Source organism: Astyanax mexicanus, chromosome 15 (genome assembly GCF_023375975.1).
Source record: "Astyanax mexicanus isolate ESR-SI-001 chromosome 15, AstMex3_surface, whole genome shotgun sequence".
Lineage (NCBI taxonomy): Eukaryota > Metazoa > Chordata > Actinopteri > Characiformes > Acestrorhamphidae > Astyanax > Astyanax mexicanus.
Genome location: NC_064422.1, coordinates 45,802,735 through 45,820,205, shown reverse-complemented (window position 1 = coordinate 45,820,205; position 17,471 = coordinate 45,802,735). Strand labels below are relative to the sequence as shown.

Genomic DNA, 17,471 nt, shown 5'->3' with positions numbered 1-17,471 from the left:
TCTGCTCTGTGATGCTGCACTGCTTATGAATTCAGTTGATGGAGTTTTTAAATGAAATCTGTCCATCATGAGACTAAAACTCTGAGAGGATCCTCCTCCTCAGAACTAGGCCAGCCTCTGGCTGAGGAAGAAGAGACAGTTCAGAAAAGCAGTTTTTAACTTTCCTGAGCAAAGCAGCTCACAGTCGACCCCTGAGTGACCTTTCTGAGATGGACGTGGGCTGGGGAGGTGACTCTGCAGTGGATCATTTCCTTTGTAGCTTGAGCTGGAGCCGTGAGAGCTGAGTATACTGTAGCACAGAGATTGTGCTGAAGGTAGACTCAGTTATAAACTCATTTTACTATAGAGTATTTTTCCCATTGTAAACTTAACATTGAAGACTATATTAATGTGTCTGGCCATATTTATGCAGTCCAAGAAAAGGAATATACTATGGTCCAAATATAACTTACATCCTTACTATGTTATTTAAATGTAAACTTCTGAGAAAATAATATTTTGCAGGTAGTGTTGTATTTACAATATAAAGCAATATAATAATAATACAAGTGTCTATATGTCTATATCTGGCAACCCTGATTACATATGTACCAGAGATACATGAGATTAATGAGGAGTCTAGCCACTGGTTGAAGTATGAAGGGGAGTTCTTCTCTCAGTTCTTCTCCTCGCAACCGGAAAGAATCGGAGGTTCAATCACCTCATACCGATTTCCATGTAATACTTTGCAACCAGGTTTTCATGAAACTGTTGTGGGCCAATTCCCATATTATCCTTGGCAACCGGGGTGTTGGTGCAAGCACCTTAGACTGATGCCCACATTATACTGGGGAACCAGGTTTTAATGAAACTGTTGCGGGCCGATTCCTACATTATACTTAGAAACCGGAGTTTTGTAGAACGGTTGCGGGCCGATTCCCATATTATATCCTCTTGAGACCCTGCGTCCTCATATGAGGACATCATATTTGTGCTTCTCTGCACCATTACACTTAATCATTTTGCAAAACTTTAACCCTTTGGCCTCATATGGACACACTGCTGTATCATCTAGTGGTCACATGACAACATTAAACACTCAACTGATTGAAATTAAGAGTGTGGGAATCCCAGTCAAATGTTTCTACAGCCAGTTCAGACAGAAACATGGGCCAGACACAAAACTATCCTCCAATTTTATGTTTAAAACTATTCTCCTGATGTTTATTTGCTCGCTGTCGAAAGATAAAAGTTGTTTTTTGGACTAATTGGGTCAAAGATAGTTTTTCATTTTGACAATAAACAACAATTTTTAATTGAAGACATCTTTTTTGATTGTTAGATCCTAAAGTCAGGGTTTCAGGAGCTTATTCTGCAACAGGGTGTTGGCGCAAGCGTCTCAGACCCTTTTTCACAACAGGGTTTTCATAAAACCATTATGGACCAATTCCCATATTATACTTGGCAACCAGGTTTTCATGAAACCATTGTGGACCCATCCCCATATTATACTTGGAAACTGTATGTTCATAAAACTGGTGCGAGCCGATTCCCATATGATACTCAGCAACTGGGTTTTCATAAAACCGTTGTGGGCCAAATCCCACATTACACTCAGCAACTGGGGTGTTGGCGCACACACCTCAGACTGATTCCCATATTATACTTTACATAACAGTTTTCATAAAACCGTTGTGGGTCAATTCCCAAATTATACTCAGCAACCGCGTTTTCTTAAAACCGTTGCAGTCCGTTTTCCACATTATACTTGGCAGCCGGGGAGTTGGTGCAAGCACCTTGGACAGAATCCCATATTATACTCAGAAAACGGGCTGGTTCACATATTATACTCTGCAATCGGGGTTTTATAAAACTGTTGCGGGCTGATTCCCATATTATACTCGGCAGCCGGGGTTTTGGCACAAGGCACATTTTGGTCTTTGCCCCACTTTCTATGCACTCAGCATTGAGTTGTTTGGTTTCTACAGTGACTCTAGAAGGTATTTTGGTGTATCAGTGAAATTCTGAGCAGGTGAGAGGCTGTAAATATATATATAAAGGAATATATTTGAGTGTGTACTGCAGCGCGACCGAGCAGAACTCCCTGGATTAGGAGAATATTTGCTGGCGTGGGAGTTTATGATCTCCTTGTGTACTTTCCTCACCATACCAGGCATTCCGCATGATCTCTCTCTCTCTCTCTCTCTCTTTCTCTCTCTCTTCTCCTCTTCTCCCCAGCTGCTGTCTGCCTGTCTGAATACACTCTAAACATTCCTGTACCTGGGAGAGGGGGGGTTTGTTTGTACGAGGGTTTGCAGCTCCGTCGTCGCAGTGCGAGCTGGATCATACAGAAACCCGTACTGGAATTCATCACAGCCCCAGATAAACAACCAGCCGCCTTTTAAAATATTCTGTAGATGAATCACTTCACAGAGCGATGAGCTCATTATACACAGCAATTAGTCCTCCAGCGCAGGCATGAGCTCCCGCATGTTCCACAGGATGAATGATTGTAATTCTGCTTCTTCATGTGCGTTTATTTCTCCCAGGCTGCTGCTGAAATCCGGAATCGACATCAACAGAACCACTAAAGCCGGAACGGCGCTTCACGAGGCGGCGCTGTACGGGAAAACCGAAGTCGTGAAGCTGCTGTTGGATGTGAGCACCATACTCGGCAAACGGAGGTTTCATAAAACTGTTGTCGGCCAATTCTCATATTATACTTGGCAGCCGGGGTGTTGGCTCAGACCTCAGACTGAATGAGAAGGGTCTGACTGCAGAACCGGAGTGTTTAAATCATGTGACACTTCTTATTTCAGAGCAGGAAAAATGTGGAAAATAGGGTTAAAATAAGTTAAACTAATGTTTTCTCCTATAAAAATGAGTGTAATTTCGTAGTGAGGACTTTATTGATGTTTTATTTTATTTAAGAGTTTATTTTAGTGTTTATTTATGATTTTTGAATGAAATGTAAATGTAAACAATTTTCTACAGCCATTAAACAAGTTACACTACAGCTCTGGATAAAATTTAGATGTTTTTCTCTTGTTTTTTCCGTGTTTTTTAGGCCGGGATTGATGTGAACATCCGTAACACCTACACCCAGACCGCCCTCGACATCGTCAACCAGTTCACCACCTGCCACGCCAGCCGAGACATCAAACAGCTGCTCAGAGGTGACAGGCTCCGCCCCTTCTGTATCTCAGCTCCTCCCCCTGTTGTATCTCAGCTCCTCCCCCCTTCCTGCTGTACCTTAGCTCCTACCCCTGTGGTATCTTAGCCCCTCCACCTGCTGTATCTCAGCTCCTCCCCCTGCTGTATCTCAGCTCCTCCCCCTGTTGTATCTCAGCTGCTGTATCTCAGCTCCTCCCCCTGCTGTATCTCAGCTGCTGTATCTCAGCTCCTCCCCCTGCTGTATCTCAGCTCCTCCCCCTGCTGTATCTCAGCTCCTCCCCCTGTTGTATCTCAGCTGCTGTATCTCAGCTCCTCCCCCTGCTGTATCTCAGCTCCTCCCCCTGCTGTATCTCAGCTGCTGTATCTCAGCTCCTCCCCCTGCTGTATCTCAGCTCCTCCCCCTGCTGTATCTCAGCTCCTCCCCCTGCTGTATCTCAGCTGCTGTATCTCAGCTCCTCCCGCTGCTGTATATAAGCTCCTCCCCCTGCTATATCTCAGCTCCTCCCCCTGCTGTGAGAAAGATTGAGAGAGAAAGAGAGAGAGAGACAGGCACGGGAGACAGGTAGGTGTAGAGATTGAGAGAGAGAGAGAGAGAGAGAGAGAGAGTGAAAGAGAGAGAGAGACAGGCAGCGGGGAGACAGGTAGGTGGTAGAGAAAGAGAGATTGAGAGAGAGAGAGAGAGAGAGAGAGAGAGACAGGCGGCGGGGGGGTGAGACGGGTAGGGGTTAGAGAGAGAGAGAGAAAGAGAGAGATTGAGAGAGAGAGAGACAGGCAGCGGGGGGTGAGACGGGTAGGGGGTATAGATGTTGCGTAACGTAGTCTCTGTTCTGTCAGGTCGGTGACAGGATGCCTGAGGCGGTGGCTGATATGTGTTTTTTGCGCCGGTGTCTGAGAGACTCGTCTGCAGCTTCTGTTAACTGAACTCTGCTGTTCCGCTCGTCTCTTTAATCCAGCAACAATCCAGCGGCTCTCTGTTAAACAACTGTAAAAGAAAACCGAGGAGCATCGCTTAACATCAGCGCTCTGGAATCAGTTTCCCTCTCAAACTAACAACCTTCTGATCCCAAACCTGCTTCTTTAACCCTTAGTACACAGCTGTCCAAACCGAACAGTAAAACCAACAACCCTCTGATCCCAAACCTGCTTCTTTAACCCTTAGTACACAGCTGTCCAAACCGAACAGTAAAACCAACAACCCTCTGGACCAAAGCCTGCACTGTTAAACTTTGGGTGACAGTTGCCCCAGAGGATCAGTCAAACCAACAACCTTCTGGTCTAAAACATCCTTTTTCTGACCTTTAGTCCACAAATGCCCCAACATGTCGGTGAAACCAACAACCTTCTGCTCTCAAGGCTGTTAAATGTTAGGCCACACTTTCCCCCAGAAGGTCAGTAAAACCAACAACCTTCTGATCCCAAATCTGCTTCTTTATCCCTAAGGTCCTAGCTGTCCAAATCGAACAGTAAAACCAACAACCAACTCATGCCTGCACTGTTAAACTTTGAGTCACAATTGTCCCAGAGGATCAATCAAACCAACAACCTACTGTTCTAAAACATGCTGCATCTGACCTTTAGTCCACAACTGTCTCAACATATTAGTCAATCCAACAACCGTCTGATCCCAGGTCTGTATTGTTGAACTTTGGGTCACAATTGCCCAGAAGATCAATTAAACCAACAACCTTCTGGCCCTAATCCTGCATTTTAAAAGCCAGAATTGCCCCAGATGATTAGTCAAACCAACAAAATTCCCAGGCCTGATCCCAGGCCTGTATTGTTGAACTTTGGGTCACAATTGCCCAGAAGATCAATCAAACCAATGACCTTCTAGACCTAAGCCTGTGTTGTTAAACTTTGGGTGACTATAGCCATAGAAGATTAATCAAACCAACAACATACAATCCCAGACTCTTAGGCTACAGCTGTTCAGATCAAACAGTAAAACCAACAGCCAAAGAAGATCAGTCTAACCAACAACCTTCTTGTATAAAACATGCTTTTTCTAACCTTTAGTCCTCAACTACCCCAACATATCAGTCAAACCAACAACCTTCTGATTCCAAGCCTGGTTCTTTAACCTTTAGGTTACAGCTACCTTATCATAACAGTCAAACCAACAATCTTCTGGCGCTAGTTCTACATTTTTAAAAGCCAGAATTTTCCCAGAAGATCAGTCAAACCAACAACCTTCTGGTCTGAAACTTGCTTCACTTAGCTTTAGGCCACAGCTTCCCCAATAGATCAGTCAAACAGATATTATTTAGTATAAGGGAAATATATTCTACTAATAGCTCTAATAATTTCCTTCTGTCTCTCAATACCTAGTCATTAATAGCAATCATTAATAACACCTGCCGTGTGATATTGTAATTAACGGTCATTTGTTCTGCATTAATTATAAGTTCCATCATTTTAAAACCGTTTATTCTGCGTTAATCTGAATAAAACATGGTTATTGCACCTGAATTCCTGATAGTGTGCTCATATCTCCACTGTGTGTGTTTTAGCTCCCCTCGGGTTGAGTTATAATCACAGGTTTTACAGCCTCAGGCTGATGGATTGTGGGTGGAGTGATAAATAGACCGACTCATTCCAGAGAGGCAGGATGTAGAAACTCAATGACTGACCTGGAACAGAACAGTCAAACTGAATTTCCAGTTAATGGTTGTTTTAAATGTCAGATAATCTGTGTTTGTAATCTATATGAAGTGTATGTGTGTGTGTGTGTGTGTGTGTGTGTGTGTGTGTGTGAGTTTTAACATCTGGCTAGATTATAATCTAAAATTATAAACTAAATTTAATCAATCAATCAATCAATCTTTATTTTCACTCGGAAAAAAACATTGAGTGTGACCCTCATTTACAATGTTGCAGAGCGTTTACAACATCAAAGGGATTGGACACATTTAATAATAATAATTAAGAAATAATAAGAAATAAATTTGTGGAATTTTTTTTTTCAAGTAAAACAGAAAATTCTAAAATACCATAAAAAACAAGTTTGACACATAAAAAGCAAAAAACGTATAAAATATAAAATAAGTAAAACGATAATAGTAAAAGTAAAGTGAAATGTTAAAAATGATAAAAAGTGATTTAATGAATAATAGAACTACGAACAAGAATGAGAATATAAAACATTAAAATAAAAAATAGAAGTAATAACAAATAAAACAAAAATAAATTAAATAAATTAAAAAATGAAAAATCACAGACTTTCTGATGGTGATTAGAAACTAAACGTTTAAAAGTATTCAGTGATCCCAGCAAGCTGAAGCTTCAATAATTGGTTGTAATTGTTGTAAATGTTGTGTTTTTTTTGGTGTTTTTTGTGTTGTTAGAGGCGTCAGGAGCTCTGCAGGTGAGAGCGCTGAAGGACTACTGGAACCTCCACGACCCGACGGCTCTTAACATCCGAGCTGGAGACGTCATCATGGTGAGCTTTGGGCAGCGGCACTTCCAATCCTGGTTCGGGAGGACAATTTGAGAATGATTCAGTGGTTTAATATGGAAAAGTAAACACTACCGTGGAAAAATGTAAATGCAATCCACAAGATTGCATTACTTTTCCTCACTATGATACAGAATTGGTGCCAAAATGAAATGCAAAACCACTATTACATTACATTCAACTGCACTCTTTGATCACTTTATTAAAAAACAATGCGAAAGAATTTACATTTTCAAAACCATACGCTGAATTTGTGTCAGTTTATGTCAGAATTGCATAGAAACCTCCTTAAAATGCTTTAAATCACCTCAATTGCTGTTTGTTCCACTGTGTTGCTGTGCTGTGAATGTTTAAAAGCAAATCGCAATACACAGGATTACAGTTCGTCTAGGAGCATTGTGGAATATGTTTCACAATGAAATGTTATCATTATCCAATCAGAACCCACTGCTGAAAGTGGGGCGGGGCTTAGAAACCAGTCAGAAGCAAGCACTCATAGTTGTACTTTAAACCAGAGAAAATGTATTTTGCAGCAGGATATGAGAGGAAATAAACACGGTAAATCTATAAATGAAGGCTGGTGTACTTACAGACAACTGCATGCTTTTCAGAGATAAGCAGATTTTAACATGTGCTCGGACCAGTCAAAATCAGTCACTGAACACACCAAACAACGTTTTTAACTTTTTAATTATTTTCCTACATAGTAAATGAAACCAAAATACTCAGGGAAGCATTTAGGTGCTCTAATCTAGTCTGATGTTAACTTAAGGCTGGTAACTCTGATGAACTTTCACTCTTCCTTTCCTGGGGTCATCCTGATGAGTGCCGATTTCATCCTCATAACATATGATGAATAGTGTTGAATTCCTCAACTACAATTTAATTATAATTTAGGGTCATTTTTTCTAATTCACATTATGATAAGGAAAAATATTATTTTTAACCATTTATTGAAACTCGTATTTTGGAGGCATGTAAATGACTACAGTATAATAGGGTGCATATATATATATATATTTATACAACAGTTAGTTCCGACCTAACAATCTGATTGGTTGAGAAGTGTTCTAGCCGTGCTGATATTTGTGATAACATCACGGCCTTCTCACACTAAACCTGTATCACTCCGCCGACGCGTTGCCGAGTAACGGCGTATTTATACACACACAGGACACCCGCAGCAGCGTTAGCTTAGCACAGGCTAGCGCTTAGCCGCGGCACGCTCGCCCACAGCTCTTCTTTTGTGGAAAAAAGGGAAAGAAAATAAAAAACAGTCAGAACGCTAACTTAACCAGCCAGGCTAGGCTAAGCTAAGTTAATGCTGAGCTAAAGCAAGCTACGCTAACCTAACCACAGTCCAGCCGGCTAGCTAAAACCACCAACACCACCCAGCAAAACAAGCAGAAATGCTCAAAAATGCACAGCGTTCACCTGAAGACGACTCCACGGAGCAGGAGAGGAGAGTATTAGCGTTATTTCACCCTCCTAACGTTACTATCTTCACTTATTCACAATTTTGATTTCAAGCTAACGTTCGTGGTGTTAGTCTGTATGAACCAAACACTGTTTTGTAGTTAATTTCAGTTCTGTTACAGTTGTGGTGGAACTACTTTTTGGCGGAAGGCTCAGTCCATATTAAATTTCATTCCATATTCATTCTTAATTTCTTAAAGTTCTTTGATTTATTTTCTTTATTCATTTTGTAAAAAAATCTGTTGTATAAAAGCAATAGAACACTCGAGGTCGTGTGTTATCACCAATAACATCACGGCTGTGATGATCTACTGTACTCCCCTTCGGCTCGTGCCTACGGCCGAATCACAGCCGTGATGTTATGTATATTACTAAGTTAGTTAAATTAGCTTACTTAGCTAACTACGTTAATTAAAGCTAAAAGTGTTCTGGTAAGTCAGGGTGATATTAGCTAGCGGTTCGTCACACGTAGCTTGTTTTAACACGGTAAATGGGCAGGCTAGAGTACGATATACTCACCTCTGAACAGCGAAAGAGCTAGCATGCTGTTTTAGCAGCGCTAGCCGGAGTTAGTTGCAAAAAAAAATGGTATATATTGATATTGTGATATATTGTATTGCATCGAAACAATTCATCAAATAAGAATACTGTACATTTATTGAAATATAGGTGCTCTAAACTCCCTAAGCCCCACCCCCATTTGAACTACTTTATCTACTATATATCTACTGAAGTTAATGCTTCTTTACTCCACATGGTGGCGCTATAATCAAATGAACAGGGTAATAAACCTGCAGTGAAGTATATTGACACCAACAAATCTCTGTTATTTATTTGATTATTTAGGAGAATTTTATATTTTATTTAGAATTATTTTATCGTGCAATATTTTACGTTTTTTTTATGATTGTGGGCAGCGTGTTGCGATAATATCGTATCATATCATGCAATGCCTGTGAATCCCGTCTGTAGTTTATAAAGTATAATCCGGCAGCAACAACACGATACAATAAGAAATATATTCAACATAAATTAAACACAGAAGAATAGAAAATATAAAAATATATATATATGGCGCCGAGTGGTCCAGCAGTCTAAAGCGCTGCCACTATGAGCAGGAGGTCGCCGGTTCGAACCCCAGCTCATGCAGCTTTGCCATCAAGCTGCCGGCGTCAGAGGGAGCAAAATTGGCCCTGCTCCCTCTGGGTGGGTAGATGGCGCTCTCTCCCCACATCACTCCTACGGGGATGTCTGCAGCACAGGGCGTCTGTGAGCTGATGTACCGGAGCCGGGCCGCTGCGCTTTCCTCCAAGCGCGCTGGCTGCTCGGTAATGCTGCATCAGCAGCAGCTCGAAAAGAAGCGGTGGCTGACTTCACATGTATCGGAGGAAGCATGTGCTAGTCTTCACCCTCCTGGTGTGTTGAGGTATCACTAGTGATAGGGGGAGTCCTAATGAATGGGTTGGGTAATTGGCCGTGTAAATTGGGGAGAAAATGGGAAAAAATTAGAAATAAAAAAAAAAAAATATATATATATATATATATATATATATAAAACTTTCTATACAATGTAAAGTACCCTCTCTTTCTGTTGATGTGTGGATATGTGCATACTGAATATGTACTGAATAAACTCCAGAACTTTTCCATGGAGGTCTTCTTCGGTGGTCCAGCATGCTGCAGCACGTTCTGGTCTCTCAGCTGTTCAGCGGCGGCTCTGATTGGTCGGTTTCCTGCGCCGCGGCGACGGAGGAGGAGGAGGACATGCAGTGTGTTTGTTTTGTGTTTCTGCCTCCAGCCTGTTTTACTGAATGCGCTGAATGCAGTGGAAATGTGCGCCCGGGGCTCTGTACTCAACACACGGCAGGGTACATTGTTCACACCCTGCACGAGTGTGTGCGTGAGAGTGTGTACGAGTGTGTGTGTGTGTGTGTGTGTGTACGAGTGTGTGTGGACAGCATTTGTGATATTTTTGCCAGCAACAGATCGACAAAGAGGAGTTATGTAATACAGGGATTTCAGTAAGGTCGAGTGAGTCTCCTGTAAGGACGGATCTTATGGTCCGAGACGTTGACGTTATTCTGAGCTCTAAGAATTCACTGAAGTGGATAAAATACACCAGCAAAGCAATAAAGACACTTTTAGGGCAAAAAAAAGCCATATGTACAATGACTACTAGGAAAAAAAAGGAGAAAAATTAGTTAAACTAGTTATTATCTATGATTTAAATAGCTGACATTTCTCATTGTTGCATCGTTGTCTGAATATTGAATTTTGTTTTGAATTTTTGTTTTTGTTTGAATTTTAACAATTTGTTCAACAGAACAAGGTGAACATTAATAATTCAATTTGTTCGCAACCCTAGATCAAACACATTTTATTAGAATTCCAGTTTTTTGTCAATATTGTCCATTTTGTAGTGCAGCATGCCAACACAGGGTGAACACATGCGTGACAGGAAAAGATGCGCTTAAAATCCTTTAATTTTCCCCAAAAATCATCAGAGGTTCTTATAATCCGGTGCTCCTTATGTATTATGAATTCTACCAGTCAGGTATTAAGGAGCAGTAAAACCACTTATAATGCTGAAGTACAGAGTCATACAGGAGTTTCAGTGAAGTTTCTCCAGCACCACGGCTGAAGCAGTATTAGCATTAGCCGCTAACCACAATAGCGCTAGCTCTTTCTTCGTTCAGAGGTGAGTATTATCAGCTCTGTAGTCTGTGTGTGTTTACTGTGTTAAAACAAGCTACATGGGACGAACCGCTAGCTGATATCACCCTGGCTTACCGGAGAACTCCTGAGGGTTCCTCAGTGTAGCGCTATAGAGCAGCATTAGCCGCTAACCGTGGCCAGGGCTAGCGGTTAGCTGCTAATGCTAATGCTGCTGCACCCAGCCTTAGTGGAAATCTGGAAATCTAAGCTTACTATAAATAAACAGAAGCGCTTTCTTTACTCACCCAAATAAACAGGAGTTTTCAGGAGAAAAATGTGTGTAGATTAACATCCAGCGCTCGTATGACTTTAAAAGAAAATCTTTTTTTTTTTTTTTAGAATTACAGTTTTGTTTACTTAACTTAGCTTTACTTAACTTAGTTACCCCCATCACCCAGAGACGAGACCTGCTGAGTTAGAAGGATAACAGGATGACACCCCTGTTCCTTACTAGTGTCACATAATGTGCCTTATAATCCAGTGCACCTTATAGTATGAAAAATACGGTGGTCATTTTTTATAACCCATGTTATGAGAAGCAAAAAAATGTGTAAGTTGGCAACATGTAAAAAAAAAAAATAATAAAAATAATATATATATATATATATATATATCATATATTACAATATATATACATACAATATATATACAATATATTGTCATATATTGTATAGTTTCTATGGTATCGCATTGATAAATGGCATCAAATAAGGATATATCTATTGAAACATAGGCACTTTACACTCCCTAAGCCCCGCCCTCCATTTAGACTACTTTAGCTACTATTTAGCTTTCTTTTAGCTTGCTAAAAGAAACAAAGTACGAACTAGTTAAACTAGTTATTATTTACACAGCAAAATTGAAATCTTATTAAGTTTAATTTTTTTAAATCTAGTTAAAATGGCAGACTTTTCTCATTGTTGCGTTGTTGTTATTATTTTTTAACACAATATATATATTCCGAATTAAGCAAAAGTATCTACCCATACAATAAGACACTTTTAGTAGATTACAAAGAACTTAGATATAAGTTATTTATTCTTATAATATTACTTAATAATTTTACTAATTAAAAAAATACATTGTAGAAATAGATATATATATATATATTTTTTTGTTTTGTTTGTTTGTTTGTTTGTTTTTTGTTTTTTTTGCAGTGTACATGGATCAGAATCTAATTGATTTAAATGAGTGTTTTTTATAGTGTGTTACATACAGTTGTGTAGTGCTATTGTGAACAATGAGCTAAACGTTGGATCACTTAATAAGCAGAGCTTTTCAGGTGAAGTTGAACAGATTTATCCTGATGCATTATAAACCCTGGTGACTCATGCTTGTGCATTAACAGTGAGGTGTAAAAAAGGTGTAATAAGACACGCTTTGTACTTTTGTACTTTGCATTTTCCATTTTGTTTCATTTTTTCTGATGTGGAATTAAGAAAACGTTAATTAAACAAGAATAAATGTCTTTACAAAGCTCTTTACATCTCTATTACACTCTGGAATTAGAATGTAATGCCTATGTAAAGAGCATTGCAATCCTAAACATAAACCTGTGTATGTTTTTACCACCATGCCAGACCTTATTTACTCTGAAGCAGTCCTGTAAAAATCCTCCAGAGCTCCCAGTGTTCATCAGTACTGCAGTCTAAGCCCTGTGCACCATGCGCGGAATGCTAACTGGCTCATTTGTCCTGCATGCTCTGCTAAATTAGGACTACAGGACAGAAGGTTAGGCCTGAGGTTAAGGAAAACTTGTCCCAACAGAGTTTGAGTGACATTTTAAACGGATGAAGGTGAAGTCTCGCTCTCTGATGTTTAAAATACAGGACACTGTTTCATACTTAACTCATCCAAACTATGAAGAAAAACATATGGGAAACATATTGATCAGATGATCAGTTTTGAACATCTCTGCTGGATTTTCTCAGTCAGTTTTATGAGGTAGAGTCACCTGGAATTCAGGCTTTCAGTTAGCAGCTGTGCTGAACTCATCAAGAGTTAATTACTTGAATTTCTTGCCTCAAAATACTCTTTAGTGATAAAACTCCTGCATCCGGACTGCAGTTGTAAAAACAGGAGGATCAGTGAGTTTTTAGGCTTTTTTTCCCGGTCACATGACCTCATCGTGGAGTTCAGTAGCTCCTCCATTTCCACTCACTGTTGTGTTATTTTTAATGTGGATCTCCGTGGAAACCGTGGCGCGCCCAAAGTGTAACTATGGTGCGTGGCAGTGGACAAATATCTATTTTATTAAAGGCGAGGAGACGAAACTCAGAGATGTGCGTCCGGACGGGACTAAAATTACCGGAGGAGCACGGAGTTCAGAGAAAAACAGTAGATAATTCAGCCTGTAATTTTCTCAGAGGACGTCTGAGAAAAACACCTACATGATCGTTCTGGACGAGAATAAAATCACAGAGGATAAAAAACAAACATAAAAGAGAAAATTACCCAGAAACCCCCTGAGATACTAATCCTTTAATGTAAAGTTTGAGAGCATCAGTTACAGATACAGTTCAGATACAGAGAATAGTGAATATTTGAGTAATGTTTGAATCCAGATTATGAAAAGCAAAAAAAGTAAAGAAAAAAATACTTTAAAAAAAGGTCAGTCAATCCAAAAAAGAATCCTTAATTGCGTCACAAAAAAAGACCATTAAAATGTTATGAGGATGAAACCGGCACTCATCAGGACGACCCCAGGAAAGGAAGAGTGAAAGTTCATCAGAGTTACCAGCCTTAAGTTAACATCAGACTAGATTAGAGCACCTAAATGCTTCCCTGAGTATTTTGGTTTCATTTACTATGTAGGAAAATAATTAAAAAGTTAAAAACGTTGTTTGGTGTGTTCAGTGACTGGTTTTGACTGGTCCTGTGTATAATTATGATTAATAATAAAGCCCCTAAGACCCAAAGATGAGATAAAACCCTGTGTAAGGTCACATGTTTGTTTAAAATAAATGTTTTGGGGGTTCCAAGTGGTCCAGTGGACTAAGGCGCTGCCACCATGATCAAGGATATTTCCGTTTCAAATCCTGTTTATGCAGCTTGCCATCAGCTGCCGGAGCTCTGAGAGTGCACAGTTGGCCTTGCTCTCTCTCTGGGTGGGTACAGTACAGTACATGGCGCTCTCTCTTTCCCTTCATCGCTCCTAGGGTGATGTGGATCAGCACAAGGCTGCATCTGTGAGCTGATGTATCAGAACCGAGTCGCTGCGCTTTCCTCCGAGGGGGAGTCCTAATAAGTGGTTTGGTAATTGGCCGTGTAAATTGGGGAGAAAATAAAATTGAAATTAAAAAGTAGATGTTTTGTCAATCTTGTTTGATGATGATAATGATGATGTAACTAATGTAATGGTTCTGTTTTTTTGTAGGTTCTGGAGCAGCACATAGACGGGCGTTGGAAGGGGCACATCCATGACAGTCAGAGGGGAACAGACCGAGTGGGCTTCTTCCCCCCGTCCATCGTGGAGGTGATTCACCGAAGTGAGTAGCTTTACTCTTACAGTGTCTGTAATAAAACAAATAATGAAATATACCACTTTAAATAATACTTTTTTCCTGATTATTTCATTTACACACCATTTTACTTGACTTATTATCTTTATCTATTATTGACAGTGTTGTGTAAACTATGATTTTTCAAAATGATGTTTCATTTCATGATGTCTCTTAATATTAAACTCCTTAATTACTCCAACTTTTAGACTCTTTGGTCCGTTTTTCTGCGCTACAACTGAGCACCCTCTCCACTTTTAGGCTCTTTGGCCCGTTTTTCTGCGCTACAACTGAGCACTCTCTCCGCTTTTAGACTCTTTGGCCCGTTTTTCTGCGCTACAACTGAGCACCCTCTCCACTTTTAGGCTCTTTGGCCCGTTTTTCTGCGCTACAACTGAGCACTCTCTCCGCTTTTAGACTCTTTGGCCCGTTTTTCTGCGCTAAAACTGAGCACCCTCTCCGCTTTTAGAATCTTTTGCCCGTTTTTCTGCGCTACAACTGAGCACCCTCTCCGCTTTTAGAATCTTTGGCCCGTTTTTCTGCGCTACAACTGAGCACCTTCTCCTCTTTTAGACTCTTTGGCCCATTTTTCTGCGCTATAACTGAGCACTCTCTCCGCTTTTAGACTCTTTTGCCCGTTTCTGACACCTAGCGTTCAAACCTTGAATCTCACATTATAAAAAACAGCTTAACAGCGGGCCAACTTTCATTCTATTTCTAAAATACCTCGCGGGCCGCTCCAAAAAAGGAAACGGGAAGCAAATGGCCCACGGGCCGTAGTTTGGACACCCCTGATCTAGTATGAATTTATGTCATGTGAGCTGGTTATAGTGATGAGGTATAACACTGATTTAGTCCGGTGGAGGAGTGGACGGGGAAAAATGTATACATGCATGTATAACTATACAACATGTATAAATCGCCTCTGATTGGCTAACAGCACTGCAACACCAGGATGCAGCGAGACGAACAACAGTTAGAAACGTTTTAAAATAAAGACAATTTTACACTAATAACAATAATCTTTACAATGTCATATGTTACTATATTATAACGTGTAATAATGCTGAACCTGCTAAGTGCAGTTCAGCCTATACTGACCTAGTCTTAGAGTCTCTGCTGTAAAACACCAAAAATTCTACAAATAGAAATAGTGATGCAGCATTCTTCAGAACACGGAGTCCATTGATCAAATGACACACACACACACACACACACACACATACTGGTGTGCACACACTCTCTCTAATAGGATTAACAGGGACATACTGGGGGCTGTCAGATCAGCTGTAAAGCCCTGAGTCTGTATAGCAGGGCTGCAGCTCAGAGCTGGAGACGCCTGAGTAGAAAATCTGAGCTGAAATGAGGATCTGTTGACATTTTGTGTGATTGTGAGTGTGTGTGTAGTGTGTAGTGTGTATAGTGTGTATGATGGAAAGAGGCAGAATAAGCACTCTGCGGTGTGGTGGTGTCAGCAGGCTGCAGTGTACGGTAAGCTCCTGCCTCGGTTCTGCTGAGTTGGAGGAGATGAGAGCAGGACAGAATCGCGGGTCAGAACCTCCGGGTCGTATCTCACCGTGTTTCCTGCCTGTCCTCCTGCCCTTTCCTCTTTAATCTTTCAACTAAGGCTGTCAAACTATTGATTCTATTAGCTTATAAAGTAATATATCAATTATTTTATTGATTAGTCACTAATGGAGAATAACAAACCATGCAGCTTAAAACAAACAAACAAGAAAAGATTTTACAACTACATGCCACAGGAAATTGTATGGTATTGTGTCCCATGACTTTTGTCCTGTCGCATAGAAGCTTAACGAACAGTGCACTTGTGGATCGAGAAATGGTAATGGTAAAAAAAATGGCCTTGCCATGAGCACAATGGCCAGTATTCAACAGTATTCAACCTGCCCAGGCAACTTGCAATCAAGTTTGCTGCTGTCCCATGACTTTTGGCATTTCAGTGTATGAAAAAAAAAATGCAGTGTAAAGTATATAGAATATAGTATGTATGTATATAGTATATATATATATATATATACAGTAAATGAGCTGCTGGAGCACCTTCCTCTGCTGAGAAGAGTTTGTTGGACACGTCCAGGTAGCTGCGCCGTTAAAATAGCAATCCACCAAAGTCAGAGCTCACCTGACTCTACTCTTAAAGAGAATGATGAGCAAGAGACACTCTGATTGGTTCATTTCACGTTGCACCCAAAATTAACCACACCCATGATTAATTACAAGAAATAGTACATGCCTTTTGTGCTGGTTTCGAGATGGGCAAGGTGTACTTTTCCCGTCATTACAATAGCAAAGACACACTGACACACTCTAAATAAGGCTGCTGGATGCATAGTTTATGGCTCGCCTATGGATTGGCAAAAATTATTTTTTAAGGTTTCTGCTTAAAAGATTTAAAACTTTGTTCACTTTGACAATTTAAGCAACACACGTGACACTGTGGATTTACCATTGATAAATGTTACTGGTAAATGCATGTATCAATGTAGATGCTGCTGTCCCATGACTTTTGACATGTTATTGTATTTACCCAAGTTTTCTGGATTTGACAGCCTTAGTTATTTTGATGTAATCGAGAGCATGAGCATGTTGATTGTTATCTGTACCGAGTGTTTGTTGATAACAGGTGATGAATTGAAGATCTGGTGCAGAATTCATCCTGTGTTTCCATGTTGTGTCTGCAGGGGGCGCTCTCTCCCGCCAGGCCTCACTGCCCAACCAAAGACATCACACCCTGGCCCGAGCCCCTCCCCCCCGCAGCCCTAACCCCGCCCCCCATACCGACGACTCTTACACCCTCTACGCCTCCACGCATCCTGCCCTACCTCCACACAACGGCCTGGACCAGCATCCAGGTACTATAGGCTCACCTGTTCAAACACCAGCAAACACTCGCAAACACCCACTAACACTTACGAACGCCCCCAAACACCCTCACAAACACTCACTAACACCCGCAAACACCCCACAAACACTTACGAACGCTCGCAAACACCCTCACAAACACTCACTAACACCCGCAAACACCCCACAAACACTTACGAACGCTCGCAAACACCCTCACAAACACTCACTAACACCCGCAAACACCCCACAAACACTTACGAACGCTGGCAATCACCCTGCAAACACTCACTAACACCCGCAAACAC

The 17,471-nt window shown here is 40.8% G+C and overlaps 1 protein-coding gene across 2 annotated transcripts in view; it reads left to right on the top strand.

The window, feature by feature from the left end:
• The window catches only part of caskin2 (CASK interacting protein 2), a 109,855-nt gene that overhangs the window by 67,957 nt on the left and 24,427 nt on the right, over positions 1-17,471 (top strand). For both annotated transcript variants that reach the window (XM_049464642.1, XM_049464641.1), the window contains exons 8-12: positions 2,529-2,637; positions 3,047-3,155; positions 6,498-6,592; positions 14,175-14,286; positions 17,004-17,174. In XM_049464642.1, coding sequence (XP_049320599.1) covers positions 2,529-2,637; positions 3,047-3,155; positions 6,498-6,592; positions 14,175-14,286; positions 17,004-17,174 — 596 coding nt within the window. The remainder of the gene's footprint in view (positions 1-2,528; positions 2,638-3,046; positions 3,156-6,497; positions 6,593-14,174; positions 14,287-17,003; positions 17,175-17,471) is intronic.